The 27836-nt window shown below is 48.3% G+C and overlaps 2 protein-coding genes across 9 annotated transcripts in view; one reads left to right on the plus strand and one right to left on the minus strand.

The window, feature by feature from the left end:
• Nucleotides 1-19057, minus strand: DCST1 (DC-STAMP domain containing 1). 7 transcript variants are annotated; one of them, XM_056816310.1, is made up of 16 exons: nucleotides 18744-18875; nucleotides 18367-18492; nucleotides 16890-16964; nucleotides 15584-15712; nucleotides 14292-14431; nucleotides 12347-12554; nucleotides 12039-12182; nucleotides 11184-11305; nucleotides 10564-10721; nucleotides 6038-6137; nucleotides 5828-5923; nucleotides 5461-5587; nucleotides 5139-5255; nucleotides 3346-3488; nucleotides 3040-3153; nucleotides 1-390 (listed from the first exon to the last, which is right to left on the minus strand). In XM_056816310.1, exons 1-16 carry the CDS (start codon nucleotides 18811-18813, stop codon nucleotides 1-3), a joined length of 2259 nt encoding a protein of 752 aa, XP_056672288.1. In that variant the 5' UTR covers nucleotides 18814-18875. The 7 variants fall into 7 exon arrangements, with proteins under 7 accessions (XP_056672288.1, XP_056672285.1, XP_056672286.1 ...); XM_056816307.1 differs by having other exon boundaries at nucleotides 1-452; nucleotides 3346-3591; XM_056816311.1 differs by having other exon boundaries at nucleotides 91-452; nucleotides 18744-19057.
• The window catches only part of DCST2 (DC-STAMP domain containing 2), a 14323-nt gene continuing 5385 nt past the window's right edge, over nucleotides 18899-27836 (plus strand). For both annotated transcript variants that reach the window (XM_001373612.3, XM_007482020.2), the window contains exons 1-7: nucleotides 18899-19491; nucleotides 20430-20600; nucleotides 22188-22289; nucleotides 23191-23388; nucleotides 23757-23822; nucleotides 24288-24501; nucleotides 26702-26859. In XM_001373612.3, the coding sequence (XP_001373649.1) occupies nucleotides 19179-19491; nucleotides 20430-20600; nucleotides 22188-22289; nucleotides 23191-23388; nucleotides 23757-23822; nucleotides 24288-24501; nucleotides 26702-26859 (1222 nt within the window). In that variant the 5' untranslated portion in view covers nucleotides 18899-19178. The remainder of the gene's footprint in view (nucleotides 19492-20429; nucleotides 20601-22187; nucleotides 22290-23190; nucleotides 23389-23756; nucleotides 23823-24287; nucleotides 24502-26701; nucleotides 26860-27836) is intronic.

Consider the following 27836-nt stretch of genomic DNA (forward strand, 5'->3'; position numbering starts at 1 on the left):
CTACGGGACGGGACTGGTAAGGCGGCGCCTTTCTGAGACCCCAGCCGACCCTTCACCCCACCCGGTCCTCCTCGGTTTGACCTGAACGGCTTTGCGAGGAGACAGCTTTATTGAGCTGGGTTTGGAAGAGAGGACAGGCTGGGCAGGGCAGGGCACGTGAGCAATGGGGGAGGCCACACTAGGGCAACTGGGGCTCCCCCTCACTCCGCGTAGATGGCGTCGTCCGAGCTGTTGCTGTAAGCAGAGGAGGAGAGTTCGTCGCGGGGAGTGCACGCTGGACATTTCTTCTTCATGTCTATCCAGCATGAGGCGCAGTACACCGCTCCACAGCCTGGAGTCGGACAGATCCAGGACTCCGCGGTCTCGGAGGCCCAGCACACCACGCAGCGCCTGCGCAGCAAGTACCGAAAAAAGAGGCAGCGGTGGTAACACATGTCTACCAGAGGGTGGCGCTGTCATGAAGAGAAAGAGAAGCCCCTCAATGCTCTCTTGTGGCTGGCACTTTTTGGGAAGGGAAAGAGCCCTCTTGTGGAGTAGTAGAGAGTCACCGAGATCTGGGTTTGAATCCCACCTCCCACACTTCCAAGCTCTGTGACCATGGACCAATGACTTCGAGTCCCAGAGCTTGCCTCCCCATCTGTAAAATGGGGACAATGACACTTTTGATCGAGAGATAGCATCCATTTACACTTCCATCTCCTCACCTCACATCCCATTACTGGACAATTTCAAATCCAGCCTTAAATACTATCTATAAGCCTGACCAAGTCACCTAAAACCACAATCAGCCTCAGCCTTCTATTTGTAACATGGGAATAATAGCAACTAACTCGGGGGTGTTGTGAGGCTAGACTGGAATAATATTTGCAAAGTACTTTGCAAACCTTTAAACCCCCCCCCCAAAAAAAAAGCTTTGTGTATCCAACCTTCTCCAAAGGAACCAAAGATCACTCTAATTTCCAAATGGAATGGCTTTTTCCAGTCCTGACCTCCTCAGTATGACACTTCATTCTGCCTACTTTTTGTTGATGCCTTGTTGTTTTCATGCCTCCTCCTTTGATTGTGAGCTCCTTTAGAGAAGGGATTTTTTCCCCTTTCTTTAAATGCCCAGCACTAAGTACAGTGCCTAGCACCTGTAGAAACTTAATACATGCTTCTGACACTGCTCTCCCCTGGTTCTCTTCTTGTCTCTCCAGCTGCCCCTTTTCAGTCTCCCTAGCTGGACCTTCATCCATGTCATACTTAGTAATTATGGGTGTCCTCAAGGCCTGGAGAACCACCAGGCCCTCTTTCCTTTTTATTTTATAATGTCTCAGTGTTCTCATGCATTCCCAAGAGTTGTTATTACCTCTGCAGATAATCCCTAGATAATTAGATGGCACAGTGCATAAGAGCAGTTGGACTTGAAGTGAGGAAGACTAGAGTTCAAATCCTACCATAGACACTAGCTGTGTGGCCCTGGACAAGTTACTGAATGTCTGCCTTAGTTCCATCATCTGTAAAATGGGGATAATAATAGCATCTACCTTCTAGAGTTCTTATAAGGATCAACTGAAATAAAATGTATAGTGCTTTATAAACCTTAAAGTGTGATATAAATGCCAGCATGCATTATCTTTTTTACCACTCCTGGTCTCATCCCCAACCCATATTGCCCACCCCTTTTTGGACATCTTGGGTTGGATGTCCCATAAACATCTCAGAAACTTAACATGCCCCCAAAAGAATTCATCATCTTTCCCCTCAACTTTACCTTTTCTCCCACTTCCTCATCACTGCTGAGGACATCACTCAGGCATACATTCTTGATTCTTCACTGTCTCTGGAATCTCTTATTTCTGTCTTCACAACATCTCCAGTGTATGTATATATACATATATATATATATAAATAACGTTAAACATGACTGAACAATCATGTATGTGTGTATAATTCACAGCATGTAAAACATGTGTTATGCATATAACACATATATGTGGTTGTTCAGTCATATCTAATTCTCTGACTCCATTTGGTGTTTTCTTAGCAAAGATACTGGAGTCATTTGCCATTACCTTCCTCTCCAGCTCATTTTACAGATGAGGAAACTGAGGCAAATGGTTACATGACTTGCCCAAGGTCATACAGCTATTAAGTATGAGGCTGCGGGGGGCAGCTGGGTAGCTCAGTGGATTGAGAACCAGGCCTAGAGATGGGAGGTCCTAGGTTCAAATCTGGCCTCAGCCACTTCCTAACTGTGTGACCCTGGGCAAGTCACTTGACCCCCATTGCCTAGCCCTTACCACTCTTCTGCCTTGGAGCCAATACACAGTATTGACTCCAAGATGGAAGGTAAGGGTTTAAAAAAAAAAAAAGTATGAGGCTGCATTTGAACTCGGGTCTTTCTGACTCTAAGCCCAATACTCTATTCACTGTGCCACCTAGTTGCCCTAGCACAGTACTTAATTTAATACTTAATTGTGACATCCTAGCTAATTTTCTTATAGACCTTAAAGGTGGGTAAAGAATTTTCCACATATTGTCTCCTTTGATCTTTACAATTCCTTGAAGTAGGTGCTCTTGTTCTACAGATGAGGAAACTAAGGACTGATAGAGTTTCAAGTGATTTGCCTAGGTTAATAAAGCTTTTAAGTGTCTGAGGCAAGATCTGAATTCAGGTCTTCCTGACTCCAAGCTACCATGCGTCCTGTCCTTCTCATTCCCCTCAATTAAGCTGCAAGCTCTAGAAGGGGCAGTGAAGGGAAGGGAGGCTGGGTCCTCTCCTGCCTCCAGTGCTAATGTACCACAGTGAGCACCACCCTGGGAATCAGAAGGCCTAGATTCTGCCCCTTGTTTCCTTGGGAAAATGACATCCTGTTTCCTCTCCTGTAAGACAGAGAGTCTGGGTTAGATGATTTCCGAGGTTCCTCCTGGCTCTACATCAGTACTATACTTGCTGCTACTTGCAGAAACGCTCCGAGTAGGAATCCTCTCCTATACAACTGGGTCCTTGCAGCCCCACCCAAGAGAGAAGGGAGAGGCCAGAAGCTGTGGACTCACGGGCCTCCCTTGCCTTTGGGCCCTCCTTATGATGACAGTCCGCCGCAGTTTGGTAAAGACCTTCCTTTTCCTGAGAAGGTCGTTGTAGAAAAACAGGACCCGCTCCTTCTCTCTCTGTGAGTGGGAGATGAAAGCGCCGCGGGTCTCAGCCACCCCTCCCAGGGTTGGGAAGCCTCTGGAGGCCTCTCAGGGGCAGGGATGGGAAGCCAGGCCCCTGGGGTCCTCTTTGACCCTGCAGTCCCAGGATTCTGTGAAAGGGACTGGGAGCGGGAGGGTCTAAGGCTTTGGGCCCGGGTCCCTGGTCACCTTGGGGAAGTAGAAGGCTGCAATGACCCTTCGGAATCGGTAGGTGTAGGCCTGTGTCAGGCAGAGGAGCACCAGGAGGCCAGCAGGCAAAAAGACCTTCAAGTAGTCTTGGGAGTTCATGCCTACTGGCTTGGGCAGACAAGCTGTGAGGACAGGATCCCAGGATATAAAATTCATCCAGAAGAATTATCCTCTCTGACAGCCCCTCCAACGCAACAGCTCTGGGGACAGGATTTGTATCCTTTCCTAGAAAGATGCCAGAACTGTAGGCCTAAGCCTGGAAGGGACCTCAGAGGCCATCTAGTCCAATCCCCTCACTTCTTCTTCTTTTCTAATCCCTATCTTCTGTCTTAGAATCAATATTGTGTATCAGTTCCAAGGAAGAAGAGTGGTAAGGGCTGGGGAGGCAGTGGGGGTTAAGTGACTTACCCAGGGTCACACAACTTAGTCTCAATTCTAAGACAGAGGAGTGGCAAGAGCTAGACAAATAGGAAGTAGCTGATAGGACATTTGAACCCAGACCCTCTCAACTTCAGACCTGGAGTTCTAGCCACTGTACTCCCTACCTGTCTGGCTCCTTTACTTTTTTTTTTAACCCTTATTTTCTATCTTAAAATCAGTACTGTTATTGGTTCCAAGGCAGAGGACCAGCAAAGGGGAAGGCAACTGGGTTTAAATAACTTGCCCAGGGTCACATAGCTAGAAAGTATCTGAGGTCACATTTGAACCCAGGACCTCCCATTTCTAGGCCTGGTTCTCAGTCCACTGAGCCACCTCGTTGCCCCTCCTTCTTTACTTTATAAAGGAGGACACTGAGGCTCAGAGTTGCTGGGATTTTTCCAAGGCCACACAATGACAGAGCTGGGGTTTGAACATAAGTTGTGTAATATTTTTCCTTCTTCACTGTGCTTTGAGGAAAGAGAGTAGGACCCTGGTTCCTATAGTTGCTGTAATCAGTCATTTTGATATGCCTTCTCCTGGTCTGTTAGCCACTCTATCCTTGCTCCCCATCTTGAGGGAATTGTGAGAATTGAGTGAACCACACTCACTCCATCTTGTGACTCAGTTCTGGAGAGAGCCCAGTTCCCTTTCCATTCAATTATGGGTCCGGTCCAATTTCTGTCTTGTGAGAAAACTTTATTCAACTATGAGGATTGTGAGAAAAACTTATTGCATTGTTTGAACCCAGCCCTGCTTGACTGGGAAGCTGGACCACCTGTCCCCATTGCTTAGAGACCCTTAAAGAAGGACCTAGGTTATGCTGACCGGAAGCTCCGTCACATCCAAAGACTGATGCAAGGAATTCTCTTACAATTATAAATCTCAAGCAATTCAAATGCTTTATCTGAAAACTGGCCCCGCACTGGCCAATCAATTATTGTATCTATGTTCCTTGGATTGACTACAGATACTTTCAGGGAGGGGGTGCTGCTTTTTTCTGATTTCAGGGAATTGTACCTGTTTGCTCTCCCCTCAACTAATCTTTAGTTGGGAAATCTATCTTTCTTCCAATTAGAAATCAGATGACCTAAAGTCATATCCTGGCTGCTTTCCTTTAACCAGTTGGTCTAATTGAATTTTTAATGCCTAAAAATCTTTCTCCCCTGGATTTAGGGTACAGTGCCAGGCGGAGGAGGCTTGATCCCAATTAGTTTTGTGATTGGTATGCGTTGCTTAATAAACTGATATGTTGGACGTTCAACCCCCTTTTTCCTCAGTCATTTCAGATTTCACCCATCATAAAATTCTCCAGCCTGACTCCCCCTGACTTGAGCTCCCCCACACCTACTCACCTATGTTGCTTGACTCTATCAGCATCTCAGAGGATGTGTTTAAGGCCCCAATGGTCCTCCTTAGGAGTCTGGCCAGCATGGAATCTCCCCCTACCTTCACTTCCAGATGGTGACTGCCTAGGAGTGGGGTAAGGGCAGATGGGGGAAAGGATCAGTGTCAGGAGAGCAAAGCTGTGCTCCTGGGGGCTGGGCCTCTTATCACTGGGAGGTCAGAGGTGACTGGGTTTCCCAGATGTGTGAGTGTCTCAGTCAAGAAGCCGAGGAGACAGATAATGGGGTTGCCAGGCTGGAGTTCCGAGGAGCAGAAGGGAAGAGGGCTTACTGCTGAAGCTATACTGTAGGAAGGAGTGTCTGCGGATGGTGTCAAAGATGGTGTAGAAGGCCCAGTCCAACACACATAGGATCAGCAACAGCATCACCACTGGCAAGGATTCCACCAGTTCCCGAATCTACAAGATTAGATGGCCCCGAACACCATCAGGGGCTTGGCTGGTCTGGGGATGCACCAAGATTGGAACCCAAAGCTTTGCCTTCCTTTTCCCCTTAGGGACCATCTGCTGAGAGCCAGGGCTCTTGCCTTGCTCCCACATCCCTCTTTCTCCTCCAGGTGGCTTCTGGAGACCCAGGCACCGACCAGCTAAAGACAAGATTCCCCCTCCCGTGCCTGGGCCTGGCTGTGCCCTCCTCACCGCATTCTTCATCTCCTTTGCCTGGATGGTCAGTTTGTAGGGGAAAATGACAGTGGACTTCTCGGCTTTTCGGAGAGGCAGGAGACTCCGTCTACCCTGTGGGGGAGCACCCAAGAGCACCAAGGGGGGCTTTAGTCTTTGGAACTCACCCCCAGATGGAATTCTGGGGGCTTTGGGGGCCCATGTCATGTCTGGGCCTCTCCTACTTACCAGCTTCTTCCTTCTCTCATCAATCTGGCGGAAGTAAGTACTGATGTAGATATTGTCAAAACGGATGTCTCGGCTATAGTTGTCCGTGTAGGAGAAGGCCCTGAAGGAGAATAACTCATCTCCTTCTCTTGGTTCCCTTTCCCAGCTGTTTCTAACTTCCTCCAGGGATGCCATTTCTCTCCCTTCTCCCTCGTGTTCCTTTGGGGTCACACTTGCTCTCATTTGGGGGGTTATCTATGGCTGGTCCCGCCTGTTCTGCAGAACTCAGGCTGTCCTCCCTAGATTCCAACTAAACATCTCCATGGGGCCGTCCTGCCAGCGCCACGCATTCAGCAAGACCCAACTCATCCTGGTTCCCCATTCCATTTCCTGGTGGGTCCCATCATTCCTCCAGTCACCCAGGCCAGAATCCTTGGGCTCCACTTCGCCCCTATGTCCAAGCTGTCCCATCTTCTACTTCTGTTCCTTCCTCCTTGGAAGGATCTTTTGAAATTCTAGGAGGCCTATATGAACTGATAGAGCAGAACCAGGGAAATAATTTTCACAGAGATCACCATGATGTAATAATGAAACTTTGACCATTGGAGTGACCAATCGTGACTTCAGAAGACCCTTGGTGGAAAGCCTTCAGGTGTGGAATGAGGCAGACTTGACTAGTGCATTAATCTGGCAGGGAAGGGTTCTGAGACAGCTAGAGAGCCAGGCCTGCAAAGGGATGTCCTGGATTCAAATGTGACCTATGATACTTCTAGCTGTATGACCCTGGACAAGTCATTTAATTTTTCTTACCATTTTTCTGCCTTGGAACTGATATTTAGTATCAATTCTAAGACAGAAGGTAAGAGTTTTTTTTTTTTTAAAGGAAAGGTTCTATTGGGAGTTAGAGAGATAAATACTGTTATGGGGAAAGGACGTATAATATAAAGGACATGCAAAATATAAAAAAGTAGTAGCAACAAAGCATTCACTACTTTTAAAAAAGAAACATTTCTTGGATTCATGCCCTCCTTAGCACTCTCGCTGCTAACACTGTAGTTCAGGGCCTCTTATCTTAAGCCTGTATTTTTTTTTACCAGTTTTAAAAAAACTTTTACCTTCTGTCTTAGACTTGCTACTAAGTATTGGTTCCAAGGCAGAAGAGCAGTAAGAGCTAGGTAGCAGAGGTGAAGTGAGTTTCCCAGGTCAGACAGCTAGTGTGAGTCCACATTTGAACTCAGGTCTTCCCATCTCTAGGCCTGGCTCTCAAACCCCTGAGCCACCCAGCTGTCCCTATTGTAGCCTTCTGACTAGTCTCCCTAATTCCAGCCTCTCCCCACTCCGGTCCATTCCATACCCTGCACCATATGCCTCTTTCAGGGTTCCACAATCTGTTCCCATTTCGCATGTCCTCTCATTTCCAAGGCTTTGAGTCTTCAGAGTCCTCAGACATTTCAAACCCATCTCCATGTCTGATTGTGCCATCCTGCAATGCCTTCTCCTTTCTCTTGACTCAACCAAAGCCTAGTCAGCCTTCAAGGCCCTTGAATGACTCATCAACTCCAAGAAGCCTTTCCCGATTCTTGCAGTCCATCCCCATCTTTCTCCTCCTTCTAAACTCTGCTTAGAGTCAGTATTACTTAATGATTCTGACTGATTTCTGTATGGGTGGCTCATCTCTTCAACAAACATGAAATCCCTAGAGAACGTGGCCTTATGCGTCACCCTTACTCATAACACAACCAACGCTCTCGGGAGACTGGTCACCTGATTGAGAAAAGGGGCCATGGAATGTGACTATACCCTCCACTGTCCAGAAGCAGAGGATGGAGTTGGGGAGAGGCTCTGGAGGTCTGGGGAGGACATTCTCCTGAGGGGACTATTGCAAGGAAAGTCAAACTTTAGGTGGCCACAGGCCAGAGACCTGATGGGACCCATGGTAGAGTCTGACTGCCAAGGTATTGTCTCAGGAGCCATTGGAGCAACCCTGAGAACCAACACCCTGATCCCCAACCCTTAAGGGTGGAAGATAGTGTCCAGGGGGGACAGTGAGGGTCCACAGTCAGAGATTTCAGGGTCCAGGGGGGACAGTGAGGGTCCACAGTCAGAGATTTCAGGGTCCAGGGGGGACAGTGAGGGTCCACAGTCAGAGATTTCAGGGTCCAGGGGGGACAGTGAGGGTCCACAGTCAGAGATTTCAGGGTCCAGGGGGGACAGTGAGGGTCCACAGTCAGAGATTTCAGGGTCCAGGGGGGACAGTGAGGGTCTGGGGTCAGCAATTCCAGGGTCCAGAGGGGGACAGTGAGGGTCCACAGTCAGAAATTCCAGGGTCCAGGGGAGACAGTGAGGGTCCATAGTCAGAGATTTTAGGGTCTGAGGGGGCAGTGAGGGTCTGGGGTCAGCAATTCCAGGGTCCAGGGGGGGACAGTGAGGGTCTGGCATCAGAGATTCCAGTGTCCAGGGGGGACAGTGAGGGTCCACAGTCAGAGATTTCAGGGTCCAGGGGGGACAGTGAGGGTCCACAGTCAGAGATTTCAGGGTCCAGGGGGGACAGTGAGGGTCCACAGTCAGAGATTTCAGGGTCCAGGGGGGACAGTGAGGGTCCACAGTCAGAGATTTCAGGGTCCAGGGGGGACAGTGAGGGTCCACAGTCAGAGATTTCAGGGTCCAGGGGGGACAGTGAGGGTCCACAGTCAGAGATTTCAGGGTCCAGGGGGGACAGTGAGGGTCTGGGGTCAGCAATTCCAGGGTCCAGAGGGGGACAGTGAGGGTCCACAGTCAGAAATTCCAGGGTCCAGGGGAGACAGTGAGGGTCCATAGTCAGAGATTTTAGGGTCCGAGGGGGCAGTGAGGGTCTGGGGTCAGCAATTCCAGGGTCCAGGGGGGGACAGTGAGGGTCTGGCATCAGAGATTCTAGTGTCCAGGGGGGACAGTGAGGGTCCACAGTCAGAGATTTCAGGGTCCAGGGGGGACAGTGAGGGTCCACAGTCAGAGATTTCAGGGTCCAGGGGGGACAGTGAGGGTCTGGGGTCAGCAATTCCAGGGTCCAGAGGGGGACAGTGAGGGTCCACAGTCAGAAATTCCAGGGTCCAGGGGAGACAGTGAGGGTCCATAGTCAGAGATTTTAGGGTCCGAGGGGGCAGTGAGGGTCTGGGGTCAGCAATTCCAGGGTCCAGGGGGGGACAGTGAGGGTCTGGCATCAGAGATTCCAGTGTCCAGGGGGGACAGTGAGGGTCCACAGTCAGAGATTTCAGGGTCCAGGGGGGACAGTGAGGGTCCACAGTCAGAGATTTCAGGGTCCAGGGGGGACAGTGAGGGTCCACAGTCAGAGATTTCAGGGTCCAGGGGGGACAGTGAGGGTCCACAGTTAGAGATTTCAGGGTGCAGGGGGGACAGTGAGGGTCCACAGTCAGAGATTTCAGGGTCCAGGGGGGACAGTGAGGGTCCACAGTCAGAGATTTCAGGGTGCAGGGGGGACAGTGAGGGTCCACAGTCAGAGATTTCAGGGTCCAGGGGGGACAGTGAGGGTCCACAGTCAGAGATTTCAGGGTGCAGGGGGGACAGTGAGGGTCCACAGTCAGAGATTTCAGGGTCTAAAGGGCTACAGTAAGAGTCCAAGGTCCTCGATTCCAAAGGTCCTTGAGAGAAGGAGTGGGGTAGGTGGAGGGAGAGGCCAAAAGCAAACACCCAGGAACCGGCTTGCCTCCAGGTAGGTGTGGTGCCTGGGTGGGGTGCCCAGGACTTTGGTTCAAATGAAGGGAAAATTGCTGACCAATCATCATTCAGGAGGAAATGAAAGCAGGCTTTGGACATTACAGATGATACCGAAATTAAGGTGGAAGAAGATCCTCAGGATTATGTTTTAAAGTTAATGGAAAAGTGGCCAGCATCCAAACTAAGGAATAAAGTTTAGAGTGGCTTTAGATGCAGGCAGTTTGCCATAATGGGAAAAGCAGTGAACTTAAGAGGCAGAAGGCAAGAGTTTGTGTTTTGGCCTCCCTACTTAAACATATGCATGACCCTGGACAAGTCCCTTAGCCTTTATGGGCTTCAATAAAGTGAGGAAGTTGGTCACTAGATGATATCCAAGCTCCCCTAGAACTCCAAAGGTCAATGAGTGAATGACTCTAGACTAGAATGCAGGGGATCTGGGCTCCTACTTCCTGCTCTGTTGCTCAGGAGCTGTGTGACCCAAAGCAAACCATGGATTCCCCTTTCTGGGCCCCAAATTCTTTTTGGGTAAAATGAGGGAATTCGATTTGCCGATTCCTGAAATCTCTCCTGCTGCAATATCCCATCCTTCTGTGATTCCTCGAGGGGAGGTGGGGGCCTTTGGGACAGTCCAATCAGCTTTGGACGGTCTAATGCAAGTCTCCCAATAGGTACCTCCCTCTCCTCCCTCCTTGGCCCAGAGGCCTCCAGTCCTCTGCTGCCCCCTGTTCCCGTGAGGTCGTGGATGTGACGGGGCCAGGATGAGCGTGGAGCTCGTGCACAGGGCAGGGGATGGGGTGGATATCTCTATATACTGAGAAGGAGGAAGATTGTCTCACGCCTGGAAAACCAGGAGGAAAGTGCAGGAGAGCAGGACCCGAAGCAGCCCCAAGGTGCGGTCCAGCTGGACCACCTGATAGTCAATGTAATCTTTCACTTCCTCCCTCAGCTGGGCCTTGGTCACGTTGATACCCACGAGTGCCGTTTGATTCTCTTTCTGGGGCAAGAAGAAGGGTTCAAAGGGATGGGGGAGAGAAGAGAAAGATAAATTGGGCCAGCTTGACATAAGCCCTGGCCCCTCGATTCCTGGGGATGCTATTCTTTGAGGCAGCTACGTAGCACAGTGGATAGAGCTCTGAGTCAGGACTCAGGGAGGCCCGAGTTCAAATCCAGCCTCAGCCACTTGCTAGCTGTGTGATCGTGGGCAAGTCATAAACCTCTCCCAGTTTCACCAGTTTTCTCATCTGAAAAACTGAGATAATATCTACCTGCCAGAATTCTTGTAAAGATTAAATATTTGTAAAGTGCTCTGCAAACCTTAAAGCACTCCATGAGCGTGTTAGTTATTATTTTTCCTCCTACTCTTGCCTTATGTCCATCTAGTCCTGTGTGTCACATCACCCATCTCCCCCGTGACCCCTCACACCCGTCACAAGTCCTTTGACTCGTCAACAACCACCTTGACATTTATGTGGGCAAAGAACTCTCCCCCCAGCCCTTGCATGGATTGGTTGAGCGAATCATAGGTCTGGCCGAAGTTGCCTTCCACAGGGATTCGATTTCGGCACCAGGGCTCCATTACTGATGAGGAAGAGAAACAACACATGGGGAAAATGAGTCAGGAGAGCTGTTTTGTACCCCGGGTCCCGCCGTTGCCTCTCCTCGCCAGAACTCCTCATTCTCCTTCCTGTTTGCCACAGCGCCACGTGCCTGCTTCCCCATCTCTCCTTTCAAGCCTTTGCCCTCCCCTCTGGCCTTCAGACAGGAACAAGATGGGCCCGGACGTCTCCCAGCATGACAAATGTGGAAATGCGTATCATAATATATGGATAAGCTGCCTTCTTGGGATTGGAGGAAGGGTGGGAGCCAGGGAGAGAACATGGATGGCAAGATGTCAGAAAATGAATATTAAAAATGGTAGGAGGGCAGCTAAGTGATTCAGAGGATCGAGAGCCCGGCCCAGAGACGGGAGGTCCTGGGTTCCAATGTGGCCTCTGGGTGACCCTGGACAAGTCACTTCACCCCCATGGCCTAGCCCTTACCACTCTTCTGCCTTGGAGCCACTACACAGTACTGATTCTTTTTTTTCTCACAGTATTGATTCTAAGAGGGAAAGTGAGGGTCTAAAACAATCATTTTAAATATAAATCCGAGAAGAGCCTCTTGCTGCCGGTTGGCATTGGTGCTTTGGAGAGGAGGCTGGAAGAGAGGACGCCGAGGTCCCTTAAATCTACCTAGACGCCTCTCCTTCCCCTCAACAACCCCCTGCCTGCTCCCGGCTCCACTGGGGCCCTCCGACCCCCCATGTCCTAACTCCAGGCGATGCGGCACAAGAACTTGAAGGTCATGGGCAGGCACAGCAGATGGTTTAGGAGCGGGACTTTGATCTTCTCCATGCAAAGCGCATGCTTGTGATCGAACCATCGATGGCAGCTTCGAACAGCTCTATCCACAATATCTGGAGGGCGGAGGGAAGGGGCATTCCAGACGTGTCCCCCTCCTCAACCCTGCCGCCTTCCCCAAACCAGGAGCCCCAGAATGGACAGAAAACCCTGGAACCCCCAGGCCCGCCCGCGCCCTCCTTGCAGGGCCCGCAGCTGCCCTTCCGGCCTCCCCACTCACAGAAGCACCGAAGTTTGGTCTTGAATTCATAGATCTTCTGCGTGGAGGGCTTCATGCCTTCTGATCCCATTCGCACCGTGGGGCCCTGGTCCTCCGAGGCCCCAGATGCATCGGATTCAAAGCCATCATTACTCTCCACTTGAGCATCCAGTTCTTTAAAGGACTCCGAGATAGTGCGAGTGTCTACTTTCAGGTCTTCTTTTTTACTCTGGGGGAAGTGGCCGGCAGGCCAGAAGAAGGGAGCCGTCAGGTTTAAGCCCCCCTTCTCCCAGCCGCCCCGTAAAGACCCTTCCTCTGCTCCCCCTCCTCTCAGGGTCAGGTTTAAGCCCCCCTTCTCCCAGCCGCCCCGTAAAGACCCTTCCTCTGCTCCCCCTCCTCTCAGGGTCAGGTTTAAGCCCCCCCTTCTCCCAACCGCCCCATAAAGACCCTTCCTCTGCTCCCCCTCCTCTCAGGGTCAGGTTTAAGCCCCCCCTTCTCCCAACCGCCCCATAAAGACCCTTCCTCTGCTCCCCCTCCTCTCAGGGTCAGGTTTAAGCCCCCCCTTCTCCCAACCGCCCCATAAAGACCCTTCCTCTGCTCCCCCTCCTCTCAGGGTCAGGTTTAAGCCCCCCTTCTCCCAACCGCCCCGTAAAGACCCTTCCTCTGCTCCCCCTCCTCTCAGGGTCAGGTTTAAGCCCCCCTTCTCCCAACCGCCCCGTAAAGACCCTTCCTCTGCTCCCCCTCCTCTCAGGGTCAGGTTTAAGCCCCCCTTCTCCCAGCCGCCCCGTAAAGACCCTTCCTCTGCTCCCCCTCCTCTCAGGGTCAGGTTTAAGCCCCCCCTTCTCCCAACCGCCCCATAAAGACCCTTCCTCTGCTCCCCCTCCTCTCAGGGTCAGGTTTAAGCCCCCCCTTCTCCCAACCGCCCCATAAAGACCCTTCCTCTGCTCCCCCTCCTCTCAGGGTCAGGTTTAAGCCCCCCTTCTCCCAACCGCCCCGTAAAGACCCTTCCTCTGCTCCCCCTCCTCTCAGGGTCAGGTTTAAGCCCCCCTTCTCCCAACCGCCCCGTAAAGACCCTTCCTCTGCTCCCCCTCCTCTCAGGTCCTTGGGGCCTGGCTCAGCTACTTGTCCCCCCCAGCCCTCCACCCTCTATGACTTCCCGAGCTCTCCTGACCCCCAGGCTCTCCATCTTAGGCCTGAAGCTCCTACAGAGTCCAGTCTCAAATTCCATTAATGGGATTCCGTCACACCTTTTCCCCCAGCTGCCCTATCACTAAAAAATCTTCTTGATCTGACTCCCCATCTTCCTAACCATGCCCAGCTCTTCTATCCCAATCCCTAATTCCTCAGACTTTTTTTTAAACCTTTATTTATCTTCTGTCTTAGAATCGATACTAAGCTAGGCAATTGCCTTTAAGTGACTTGCCCAGGGTCACACAGCTAGGAAGTACCTGAGGCTACATTTGACCCCAGCATCTCCCATCTCCAGGCCTGACTCTGTTCAGTGAGCCACCTAACTGCCCCAATTCCTCTAATTTTATAACCTCTAATTCCCTCTTTCCTCAGGTTTCCAGGTTCCTAGGACCCTCGTCTATAATCCTTCAGTTCTTTAGTCCCTTTAAAATTTTCCAGATGGGGGCAGTTGAGTGGCTCAGTGGATTGAGAGCCAGGCCTAGAGACAGGAGGTCCTGGGTTCAAATCTAGCCTCAGACCCTTCCCAGCTATGTGACCCTGGACAAGTCACTTAACCCCCATGGCCTAGCCTTGACCACTCTTCTGCCTTAGAGTCAACACACAGTATTGACTCCAAGATGGAAAGTAAAGCTAAAAAAATTTTTCCAGATCCCCCATTTCCTAACTTTATAACTCTTCAAGCCTATAAATAAATGCTCTTTCCCAAGCTCCCTCACCCTCCCGTATCCAACCCTTTCTTTCCTCACGCCCAGTTGGGCTCCTATGGTCCCCTGACCAGAAGTTCCTTGAATACAGATCGCAGAGGAGACGTGGAGACTCTCCAAGCCATTCGGGTATGGTTGATCTGCATCTCGACCGTACAGCCCAGAGATAAGACCACTTCATTCATGTTGTGGCGAAGGTTGGTCACGGGCCCTGGAATGGGAAAGGGCCAGAGGGAGAGGGGCTAGAGCCATTTCCGAGACCCAGGGTGAGGGCTTTCTTTAAAAGAAGACTTCTAGCCTCTCTCCCTTTGACTTTTCCTTAAATTTAAGTAAAAGCCTTCCCTTCTCCCCGCCTCAACACCCCAGCCCCTCATATTTCACCCTGGGACATAGCATGCTTGGAATTTCTCCACATCTTGCTAGCTATGTGACCCCAGGCAAATCACTTAAAATCTCCGTTTTTTCACTTGTAGAATGAGGAGCTTGGACCGAAGAGCAGTAAGATGCCTTCTGGATCTAAGATCTAAGATCCTGGGTTCCTCATGTCTTCAGGATACAGCTAGAGGGCACAGCGGAGAGACCCCATGACTTGGAGTCTGAAAGAACTATGTCAAACCCTACTTCAGAAACATACCAGCTGAGTCACCCTGGAGAAGTCACTCACCTCTATTTGTCTCAGTTTCTTCATCTTTAGAATGGGGATAATAGCAGTATCCACTAATTAGTTATCTCGAGGATAAAATGAGATATTTGTAAAGTGCTTTGCAACTTATAGAAAGTTAAAAGGGAGGGGGACAGCTGGGTAGCTCAGTGGATGGAGAGTCAGGCCTAGAGACGGGAGGTCCTAGGTTCAAATCTGGCCTCAGACACTTCCCAGCTGTGTGACCCTGGGCAAGTCACTTAACCCCCATTGCCTAGCCCTTACCATTCTTCTGCCTTGGAGCCAATACACAGTATTGATTCCAAGATGAAAGATAATGGTTAAAAAAAAAAGAAAGAAAGTTAAATGGGTGTTAGCTACTATTATTAATGGAATGGGCAGCTAGGTGGCATAGTGGATAGAAGGCCAGGCTTGGAGTCAGGAAGACCTGAGTTCAACTTTGGCCTCAGATACTTGCTAGCTGTGAGACCCTGGGCAAGTCACTCGCTCTGTTGGCCTCAGTTTCTCCCTCTGTAAAATAAACTGGAAAAGAACATGGCAAGCCACTCCAGTATCTTTGCCAAGAAAACCCCAAATGGGGTCACAAAGAGTGGGACACGACTGAACGACAGCAACTATGACTAACTATTATTCCTTCTCGGTGGTCCCTCCCAGAGACTGCCCGCTCGCTATGTGTCATCTCAATGTCGGGCAGACACTCACCGTCGTACATGGCAGTCAGTATGTAGCCAAGCACCAGCAGTCTTCCCTCTTTGCCCATCAATTTGGGGATCAGCAGAAGGCTGGCACAGCGAATATGGGGGGACGTGCCCCAGCCCAGAGCCCCCAGGCCTGCCCAGAGAGTGAACAAGAGAATGGGGGGGGAGAGTGAGAAGGCAATCGGGGCTGTCGTACCCACCACGACGCCTGCTGAACTTTGTCCTTCTACCCTTCTAAACCCCTGAGGAGCCTTTTTTGACTATGTCAGCCCAGGAGGATCTCACTCTTATCTGACCCGCCATCTCCCTGTCCCTGGGGGTGGGGAGCTCTCTGGTCCTTGGAGGCAGGGAGGTGTTTTCTGTCCCGCCTGTCAGGCTGAGTAGAGTCCTAGGCACAAGGGACTTGCTCGGTGAGTAGTCAACGGATGCACAAAGTCATCGCAGGGACACTCTCTTTGACAGTGCAGAATGGACGGACTCATCCCGTGCAAGCCTCTTGTTCAGATCTCAGGAAATTCCTCTCCGTGGGGATCTGCCCCCCGAATCTTCTTCTAGTCATGCATTTCTCCCCTCCATGGGACTGTGGCTCCATCAGGACCTCAGCCACTCACTTCTACAGTCTGTCTTCCCCAAATTGCCCCATTCCTCCTCTCTGCCCTGTCTGCACCCGGTTCACAAAACTGCTCCCGGTTCCCATCCCTTAAGACCTTTTCCTTCACCATTGCTTTCTCCCATGTTTCGGGGAGTAAGAATGGCCTACATTTCAGACAGGAAGGTCCTGAGTTCAAATCTGACCTCAAAAACTTACCAGCTGTTTGACCCTGGGAGAGTCACTTAGCCCTGTTTGCCTCAGTTTCCTTATGCAGAAATGAGCTGGAGAAGGAAAATGGCAAACCACTCCAGTATCTTTGCCAAGAAAATCCCAAATGGAGTCACGAAGACTCCGACACGACTGAAAAATGACTCAACAATAACCACCTCACCAGACTGCTGCGAGGATCAAATGAGACAACAGAAGTGCTCCTCGAACCCAAAGTGATCTATAAACGCTATTCCTCCTCCTCCTGACTATTGGGCTCCATCCCCTGCCAGCCCCTGATTCTTCCCTTCCTCAGGGTCCTGCTGTGTTCTGGCAGAGGTGTTCTGTCCCTCCTTTCTGACGGGGGAGTCCCCCAAGGCTTCTTCCTGCCTCTGGACCTCTGAAGCCTCCTGGGCTCACTAGACAAGGGCTTTGGCTAAGGAAGTGTGCTTCTAGCACGGATTTACTGCCTCCTACCTTGTTGTCATAACACGGGCCTTTCTGCACTCACCCACTATGGTGTACATCAGTATCATCTTCTGTTCTTCATAGAGGCTGAGGGGAGTCACCAGCATATGGGTGAGACCTAGGGTCAACATTGAAGAGAAACAAGTCCTCCTGTGCCGTCTGCCCACTCCTGATTATAAACAACCCCTATCCAGAGAAGGAAAAGCTTCCGGGCTGGGTTTGAAATAAATAAATAAACCGTCACCTTCCCTCTTAGAACCACTTCCAAGGCAGAAGGGCAGTAAGGACTAGGTAAGAGGGGTCAAGTGACTTGCCCAGGGTCACACAGCTAGGAAGTGTCCGAGAACAGCTCTGAACCCAGTACCTCCTATCTCCAGGCCTGGCTCTCCATCCACTGAGCCACCCAGCTGCCCCCAGGAATGTTTTAAGAAGTATATTGAAATATGGAAATAGTTCTTGATCAATGACGCACGTAAAACCCAGCGGAATTATGCTTAAGCTACAGGAGGGGAGGGAAAGAACATGAATCATGTAACCATGGAAAAATGTTCTAAATTAATTAATTAAATAAAAATTTCCCCAAATCTAAAAATAATAATAAAACTGAAAATGAAAAATTAAATCAAATTTAAAAACAAAAGAAGTATATTGAGAAACTGAAGGGTGGTTAGAGGATAGCCAAAACGAAGGGTCTTTAGTTCATGACATATGAAGATAAGGCAAAGGAAATGCATATGTTTCATTTGGAGAAGGGAAGACTCAGAGATTATAGCTGTTTCTAGGTATTGGACTTCTGTTTGACTCCAGAAAGCAGAAAGAGGAATGAAGAGCGACAATTGCAATGAGGTCAGTTGAAGGGGTTGCTAGGTGGCTCAGTAGATAGAGAGCCAGGCCTGGAGATGGGAGATCCTGGATTCAAATCTAGCCTCAGACACTTCCCAGCTGTGTGACCCTGGGCAAGTCACTTGACCCCCATTTCCCAGCCCTTACCATTCTTCTGCCTTGGAGCCAATATACAGTATTGATTCCAAGATGAAAGATAATGGTAAAAAAAAAAAGAAAGTTAAATGGGTGTTAGCTACTATTATTAATGGAATGGGCAGCTAGGTGGCATAGTGGATAGAATGCCAGACTTGGAGTCAGGAAGACCTGAGTTCAACTTTGGCCTCAGATACTTGCTAGCTGTGAGACCCTGGGTAAGTCATTTACCCTCTTTGCCTCAGTTTCCTCATCTGTAAAACTGGGGGGGAGGGGTAACAATAGCACTTACTTGGGTAAGAAAAAGATAAAAAGATGTTTTAAACTTGATGTCAGCAAAGAACTTTCTAGCAATTGAACTGTCTAAAAGTAGAATGGCCTGACATGGCAAATACCCCATCATTAGGGGTCTTAAGGCAATTACTGCTTCTCTGGTACCTTCCAATAGGAAGACCTTTTGTGTTATGTGTGGGACTAGATGGGAGCTTAGGTCACTTCCAGCTGCCAAATTCTTTAGTTCTGTGGCTCTGTGACCTACTCACCCACAGAAAGGAGCCCTCCAATGCCAGCTCCCAGCAGGAACGCAGTCACAGGAAACTCTCCTGGCTTTCGCCATAAAAACCGGGCACAGGGAGCAGGCAGCACCCACCTCAGGAACCGATTCACAGCTGTGGGGGCACATGTTGCCTAGATGCCATTCCATTTTTCTCATGGGGCTCTGCTTAGTGCCCAACCCATGGCTTTCCTAGGACGGGTTTGTCCACTTTGGTATAGGACAGCTAGAGATGTTGTAGGGAGAAGTACAAGTACCCCAGAGATAGGGGCTAAGGGAACACGAAGGGAAGAGGGGCAGTGGCTGAGGGCACATTAGTGGAAAGGAACCCAAGAGGAGGAAGTAGGGAATGAGAGCAGGACTCACTGGTATTGGGGGGTTTCTTCTGTTCTTTCAGGCCAGTTTCTCTGGCTTGACTCAGTTTACCTCCCGTCATGATGCTTATCCTAGATGATTTGATAATCCCTTCTAACCCAACTGCCTCTTCTGTGACCTCATTTTGAATTCTATTGGGAAAGGGGAGATCATCATTCCTATGACTTCCCCTTCCCTTTATACTAGGGAATGTATTTCCCTTTTTTCTTCTTGATTTTCAATAGGGTCTAGTGAACCCTTCAGGGGCAAGAAAGATTTCGTGTATGTGACTCTCTCTCTAGCCTCTCACCTTGGAAACTAAGTGAGATGGGAAAGGGAATTCCACTTTAAATAACATTCTGGAACCTTAGAATATTGGCAGAAGCATCTAATAGATAAATCTAAGCCTGTGATTCCCTTAAGAAAGAGCCTTCTGCAAAGAGCACGATGGCATACATCTCTAAGAAACCAGCAAACAGATGGAAGCAGAAGCTGTTCTCCAAATCCAGGGCTAGCAAGATCCCTTGGTGGGCAAGGGACCAGAGCAAGGGACAGGAAGTGGCGAAGAGTGTGGGGGGCTTTATCCTGGGCCTTACTATGGCTACAGCCTATGGGCTTATTGGTCTGTTCGTGCAGGGGCACAGTCCTTGGTCCTGCCTGGTGGTCACTCTCTCTCTAGCTATCTTCTTGTCCCTAGGTTTAGGCTTTTCCCGTTCTGTCCGCATCATTGTCTTCTTGCTGCTGCCTCAGATCTTCTCTAGTGAGTCCAGTGACATTGGGCTAGAAAGCTATCAAGTCTGGGAGAACCCATGGGGATAGGACAGAAAGAGTCACTGGAAAGAGGGCCAGGATCTGGGAGGACATTGGGATCAAGGGGGCAGCTAGAAGAATAATGGGAGAGAGAGGTGAGAAAGGAAAATTGTGATTAACTGATGGGGATACAAATAGAAACTACAGATAAAAGACCCTGACTTCAAGAAGCTTATTTATTCATCTGGGAGATTATATATATATGGAGAGAGAGAGAGAGAGGGAGAGAGGTGGGGGAGAGAGACAGAGACAGAGACAGAGAGAGAGAGAGAGAGAGAGAGAGAGAGAGAGAGAGAGAGAGAGAGAGAGAGAGAGAGAGAGAGAGAGAGAAAGGTGATGATTAGAGAAGGGAAAGAGACAAGTTGAGAAATAGAGAAGCTCATGAATAGACCTTTTCAGATACAAAGGTAGGGGTGATTGGGTTGAAGTTTGGGTTCCTCAAGGAAAAAGGCAGAAAAGCAGAGGGAAAGGGGAACCCTGGGCCACCAGGTAGAAAGTGACTGGGGTAAAAATGAAAAAGGTTGCATCTTGGGGTAAAAGTGAGGAAGGCTGGACCTTGGGGTGAAGATGAAAAAGACAGGATTTGGGGATGATGAGGAAGGTTGGATGTTGGGCTTGAAGATGAGGGAGGCTGGATTTGGGGATAAAGGTGAGGAAGGCTGGATCTTGGGGTAAAGATGAGAGAAGGCTACCCCTAGGCTGAGTTGTGCTCTTTCCAGAACTGGCCTTGGGTTTGTGGAATGAAGGGGCATCAGTAGCTAGAGTGTCAGGGTGAAAAAGTAGCTCAAGCCCAATCTAGATCACATCAGAGAGGGCTCTCAAAGGAATGAAAGGGTTGGGTTTGGGTGGTGCCCAGGGAAGACTCTGAGAGATCATCATCTCCACCAGGACAGGGCCGGATTCTCCTGCTGATTGCAGCCTTTGGGCTGGTCATGCAGGGTCCCTGTGCCAACATTATCCGAAACTTTGGTAGGACAAGTGATTCTGTGGCATGTGGGGCAGAGCTGGCCCTCAACCAGACTGCAAAAGTGCTTCAGCAGGCTCGGCAGCCCCTAATCAGTAAGAGTTCCCTCCCTTCCTGCCACCTTTGCTCTTCCTTCTCTAGAGTAATTGCCTTTTTCCTGCTCTTACCTGCTCCTTGGTGGGTTCTACTTTCCAGTTGTGGGGTCTCGGAAAAGATGGTAGTCTAGTGTTCTCATGAAGAGAATTTGGAACCAGCGTCTATGGGTTTGAATCCTTATTCTATAGCCTATGTGACTTGGACAAGTGACTTCTCTCTTGGCCTCAGTTTCCCCAACTGTAAAATGAAGGATTCAAACTCTTAGGCATCTTCCAGCTCTACATTTTATGATTCCTCAGAAGTCCTGAATTCTCTCCCACCCTTCCATATGAAAAAAACTCCCATTCCTGAAGTGTTTTTAGGTTTAGAAAGCACCTTCTTCCTAATAGCCCTGGAAGGGTCACTTGGGCAAATAGCAGAGCTATAGCTATCTTGGGAAGGCGAGGAGGTGCCTGCACTTCCTTTCTACCCCCCCCAATCTGAACTCACTCTGATGGCTAATTCTGGGGCCATGAAATACTGGGAGTCAGATGCCTTATTGTTTCATTGTTCCAGGGCTCTCCTTCCTTCCTAACCCTTTAGAGCCTAGGGTAAGGACTGGCTGAGCTGTCTAGGCTCGCCCCCTCTGCCAAATTGGCCTCATTTAAGTTGGAATACCCTCTGTGCCGCCATTGCTGCTGGGGGATATATATATATATATATATATATATATATATGTAATGGTTTTTTAGTTGTGCCTGACTCTTTGTGACACCATAGGGGGTTTTCTTGGCAAAGATACTAGAGTGGTTTGCCATTTCCTTCTCCAGCTCATTTTTCAGATGAGGATACTGAGGCAAACAGGGTGAAGTGACTCGTCCAGGGTCCCACAGTGAGGAAGTGTCAGAGACTGCTTTTGAATCCCAAAAGATCACTCCAGACCTAGCACTCTATCCATAGTATTACTTAGCTGCCCATATTCATATAACAGTCATCTTATTTTCTGTATTTTTAAATTTTTTTTAACTAATCACATATAATGACAAATTTCCACATAAGTTTTCCTAACTTATATGTTCTAACTTCTCTCTCTCCCTCCCTTCCCTTCCCCCTCCTGATGCTGGCAGGAGATTTTATCTGGATTTACATGTTTTATCACACAAAACATATTTCCATAGTGTGCATTTTTATGTGAATAATATTATCAAACCAAAACCCCAAAATATAAACCAAAATACACTAAAGTGAAAAATAACATGCTCTCATCTGCTTTCCAACTCCAACAGTTCTTTCTCTGGAGGTGGAGAGTATTCTTTGTCTTGAGTCTCTCAGAATTGTCCTGGACCATTCTATATAATACTCATTTTAAAAGTGAGAAAATTGCATTTTTCGAGAAGTTACGTGATTTGACTGTCTACATACTAAGTGGCAAAGTCTGGTTGTGAACTCAAACCTTCTGACTGACTGAATCTAGTGTCTCTTCCCAAATACCCAGTGTTAGTCCATGTTCCCAGGCCCTGGGCCAGCCTCCTCAAGGATAAGGGCACAGACCTCTGGGAAGGATTTCCCCATCATACCTCTCTTTATCCCCTGCTATCTCTTATTAGATGCTCTGAAAAAGATCAAGGCCATCGCTTCAAAGGCCAAGGAAGTGGCTGACCGGATTCGGAAATTCTTCCGTTCTATCATGGACGCTGTCAAGCATGTGGGTCAGTCCATTTGTCAACAGTATCCTCTTTTCATAGCAAAAAGGCACAAACTCCCTTATCCTCTTACTTCCTGGCCCTCCCCCCTGATGTGTTGGTCCATCCTTGGTCTGGGCCACTCTCCCAATAGTCCCTCTCATTTCCCATTTAATTGACTCAATCTAGAAAAAATAAAAAAACCAAAAATCAATGACTCTGAACTCCAGACCTGGCCCTTGGAGGAAAAATGAGATCAAGAAATCTGGTAGCCTCAGATTCTTCCTCAGCCCTCAATAGGTTGTCCTACTCTGAAGAAGGAGACTATCATCCATGATCATTGTATCAGCCCCAAGTTCTAGTATATTCTTGGGAAAACAGAACTATTAGGAGGCATCACAGGGCATCACAGAGGCCCTGGCTGTTCACACTCCCTCTAGGGAGAAGAAAGGAATGGGAAGGAAGAGGAGAGATGGGAGTAAACATGAACATTATGCTAAGCACCTCACAAATATTATCTCATTTGATCCTGACCCTGGGAGGGAGGTACTAGTATGATCCCCATTTTACAGTTGAGGAAACCAAGACAGATAGAGGTTAAGTGATGTGACCACCTAGCTACCCACTTACCCCTCTCCCTTCCCTTGCTTTCTAGATCCATCTTGTCACATAAGAAAGGGGATCCCCTTTATAGGAGATATATAGTTATAGGAGAAATGTAGTTCTCTGTAGGAGAGAGAAGATATATGAGAGAACAGTGTCAGTCTGTCCATCTATCCATTCATTCAGCCAGCCATCTAAATATCTATCCATCTACCTAAACATTTATCCATCCATCCATCCATCCATCCATCCATCCATCCATCCATCCACTTATCTGTTCAGCAAGTATTTATTGTATGCTCACTCGACCCACCCTCCACCCCAGTCAGGTCCCTTCGGAATGTCTGGTTCTGGCTTTTGCACATTGGTGATGTGTGCAATTCTGAGATCGGCTCTCCCTATGGGAAATGTGCTAAGGTCTTTGACGATGCCAGGAATCGATGCATGAAAGCATTGGGCCAGTTCTACTACCTCTGCTCTATCCTCATGCCTTTTAAGCTGCTGCTTTGTGGTCTGGCCCGTGGTGAGAAAAGGGCAATGGGAGAGGTGGTTGGGAAAATCACTGTGTGGAAGGGTGGTCAGGGTGGGAGTGGGTAGTCAGGTTGGGGAAAAGAGAGCCAGGAGAGGCCAAGTTTGGGGGATGGGGCTGGGGTGTGGAGAGACAAGGAGAAAGGACCAAGGGTGAGGGATGGGGCTGGTAGCAACTTGGTTTCAATAAGGAAGACATAAAACCAAAGAAGGGAGACTTAGAATCAGGAAATCTCAATGGAAGTCAAGATTGGGAAGCAATAGGGATCAATGGAGGACACAGCTGATGGTGGGAAGTAAGTGCCCCATCCCTCTGCTTCTTCTTATGATTTTGCCATCCTCTCACCCCTCTGTCCCTCCCAGTGGCCCAGCTGTTCTGCGTCCTCCCCCAGTACATACAGCCATTCTTGAGGAACACCATTGGCACTCGTGAGTGATGCTGCCCAATTCCCAACCCAGAGGTGCTTCCAAATGGCTACTAAACAATTGTTGGGGTTGGGTAATCAATCCTGGTTCCCATGGCTGCTTCTCAATTCCTGGGGCTCCTCTGATCCCTATCTCCTGGGATGCTCTCCCAGATGAACAAAGGACATGCTCTAACACCAAATACTTTGAAGTGCCTAATCTCCCTATGAGGGCAAGAACACCTGGAGGGCAAAGGCCTGGGTTTTATTGTCTGTGCAGCTTGGTGGGTCCTCCCCTACCTCCAGCCCCCGATATTGCCATGCACCTAGCAGGCACTCAGTGCTGGAATAAATGAAAATTTCTTCTTCCCCTGCAGATGTTTGGTTTTGCTCCCAGACATGTCTGGCATCTTTTCTGCCCAACCTCCCCTCCCTCAGGGACTGGTACCCTTTCTCTGACTGCTCCCTTCTTATTTCTCCTACCCTTCAGCCGTTATGCGACTGATCAACCAGGTTCGTAAGGAGTTTGAGTTCAATGTCACAGCTTCCCATCACTTCAAAGTGAATCTCAACTCTTCCAGGAGCCTGGCTCAGGTGGCCTTTGACCTTCGAGAGGCCGTCAACCTCAAGCTGCACCCGATCAAGGAGACTCTGTCCCTGCTTACCAATACCACTCCACTACTGTTCATTTTCCTCTACCTCAAGTAAGCGGGGACATGGGGAAAGCAGGGGATCTGGAAGTACGAAGTTGGGATCTCCAAGGCTCAGCTTTTATTTAGACATTTGCCAATATCTATTCCTAGTGAAACGTCCCTTTAACAAAGAAAAACTGTAGGGAAACGAATTGATAGGAGAACCATGTGTGACAGTAATAATAATAATTATCATATGTGCAAAACATCTTATAAATTTCATCTCATTTGATCCATGCAAGAAACTGAGTAGGTACTCTTATTATCCCAATTTTACAGTTGAGGAAACTGAGGCAAACAGAGGTTAAGTGGCTTGTTCAAGGTCACACAGCTAGCCTATTTCTGAGATTGGATTTCAACTCAGATCATCCTGACTCCAGACCCAGCATTCTATGCTTAGCACAGGATAGCTGCCTCCTGTGGTACCACTGATAATATATTATATTCTGCATTACATTATTATATATTATATTCTGTATTATATAATATATTTTGTCTTGCATTATGATACAATATATTCTATTCTATATTGTATTATATTATTATAAGATTTAAATTTAGGTTTTATACTAAATATGAGAGTTATAAAGTAATATTGTGGTTGCCTATTTTCAAAAATTATAGCTTAAGTCAAAATGACTTTTAGCAGCTTTATTTACAAAGAGTGGAAAGAGTAAATGTGGAAAAATGTGGATAAAGAGACAGATTCCTAACAAGCCTACCAGTCCTTCTCTGGTGAAGTCAGGCTCAGCCCCTGCAGGGGCTTCCCCAAGTCCCTTGTCTCCACATGGATTTTCCAGTAATCCCCATCCAGAAGTCCCTGTTGTGTCTTCAACCAGAGTTCCACCAAGGTAGCCTTCTCCAAAGCCAAGGCAGGAATCTCAGCCACTCACTCTAAAGGCCAGGAAAGGAATGAAGCTAGACCATGCTGGTCTCTTCTTTTCCACATCACTTCCTGTCACTCCCCCTTCTTCACAGAAGCCAATGGCAGTGTTTCAATTTGCCTAGCACTGCCCTGGGGGGAGTGGCCTTTGGAGTTGTGAGTTTACTCTAGTAAGTGATTTGTGAACTCTCTTACTTAATGTAAGTAGGAGTATTTTAAGTTCTTGATTTGATTAGCTAAAAATAGACAAGGGGAAAGTTAATCCTATCTTTACATTATATTATATATTGTATTATTATAGAATATATTATATTCTGTTATGTTGTGTTATATAATATTCTATATTATATGATATTAATATATAATATATTCTGTAGAATACTGTATTATTATATAATATATTCTGAACTATATTATCACATAATATATTATATTATATGTATACAGAACATGTATTGTATTCTGTGCTTGTAATACCCCACCTCTTTAGGGAGATGAGGGAAGCATGCTTCATCATCTCTTCTCCTAGATGGACTCATTTTTTACATCATGTTTTATCTTCCTCTCTTATAAATACATATGTTTCAGGCAGGGAGACAAGAAGCTCTGGGTTGAAATTTGGTCTTCCATACTTCCTAGCTGTGTGACCCTAAACAAGTCACTTGACCCCCATTGTCTAGCCCTTACCTCTCTTCTGCCTTGGGACCAACACACGGTATTGATTGTAAGGCAGAAGGTAAAGATTCAGACACAACCGAATGAATGACTGAACAATGACATCTAGCTCCCAGGATTATTGTGAAAGGAGATCTTTGTAAAACCCTCGGCAAGCCTTAAAGTGCTACATAAATGCTAACTATAATTATATACTCCGACAAGTATGTCATCAGGGTCCGTTCAGCCAGTATGCCAGAGGCCTTCCAGTATGTTCACAAGTACATAGAAGCACAAATTAAGGGCTGCTTATTTTTATTTATATCCTCTGCATTTAGCCCAATGTCCTACACACATGTGCTCACTAAATGTTTGTCGTTGACGATGAAAAAAGAAGGTAAAGGTTTTTTTAAAAGGTCATATGTTTGTTTCTCTTAAAACTGTTTTTACATATGTTTTTAAGGCCAGAAAGTCCCAGAGTTATAACCCAAGCTGCATTTGTGAGAACAAAAGTCCAGAGTCTCAAAGGGACAGTGGTGGGGATGGCAGAGCGCCCAGCTTTCAAACTTGCCAAGTACTCTACAAATACCCAGGGTGGGGCAGCCCAGCTCTGGACCTGCCTTAGGAATGAGGCCCTGAAAAGCCACGACACCTCCCTCCCTCTCCCTCCTTCAGAGCCCTCTTCTACCGGTACCACTACCTGAACCAGGACAGCTTTGACAACATCTATATAACCAGCCGCTTCATTCACATGGATAACCTGCGAGTCCAGGCTGGTCTGCCTTCAGTCCTACCCCTGACCTCCAGGGAGCGCAACCACTACATCCAGCCAGGTGACTGTGTGACTTCAAAAGACACAAGTTTCCCAAAGACAGCATTAGGGGGGCAGCTAGGTGGTTCAGTGGATAGAGCACCTGATCTGGAATTGGGAGGATCTGGGTTCAAATCTGTTCTCAGATATGTCCTATCTGTGTGACCCTGGGAAGGCACTTACCCCTAATTGCCTAGTCCTTGTCCTTTGGTCTTAGAGTGTTACTAATAGAAATTAAAGGTTTAAAAAAAAATTGGGAGGTATTTGAGGATGAATAAAAAGTTACTTAGAAAGTAAAAGTTTAAAGAAAAAAGAATTAGGAGGTGTCGGAGGAAGGGTCAAAAGTTACTAAGATAAAAAATAAAGATTTTTTTTTTAAACCTTTACCTTCTGTCTTGGATATACTGTGTATTGGCTCCAAGGCAGAAGAGCAGTAAGGGCTAGGCAATGGGGGTCAAGTGACTTGCCCAGGGTCACACAGCTGGGAAGTGTCTGAGGACAGATTTGAACCCAAGACCTCTCGTTTCTAGGCCTGGCTCTCAATCCACTGAGCTACCCAGCTGCCCCCTAAACGTTTTTTAAAAAAAGAATTAGGAGGTGTCTGAGGAAGGGTAGAAAGGTGGCTGAGACAGGGTGGAAAGGCTAGTACCCTGTGCCACAAACATCTAGGTACTCTCAATACCAAGCACTCCCCATTCTCCTATCCCATTACCCTAATGCTCTGAAAATCCAGGCTGACCTCTGTCTTTAGTGTTAGGAAAAAACTCAGATGGGGAGCAGATAAACTCTACCTTTGGGGTGATTCTTGTCTTATGAGGGCAGCCAAATGCCTCTCCCTTTTCTCATTTCCGTTGGCTTCAAGGACATAGATGAAGAGGGGAGAAGATCAAAACTCTAGACATCAGCATTGGAGGAGAGGGACATCAGAGGCTAGATAGCTGCTCTTGCAAGGCTTCCTAGATCATGGACCAGGGATGGGTAGGAAAATGGATATTTAAG

Source organism: Monodelphis domestica, chromosome 2 (assembly GCF_027887165.1).
Source record: "Monodelphis domestica isolate mMonDom1 chromosome 2, mMonDom1.pri, whole genome shotgun sequence".
In the NCBI taxonomy this organism is placed as follows: Eukaryota; Metazoa; Chordata; class Mammalia; order Didelphimorphia; family Didelphidae; genus Monodelphis; species Monodelphis domestica.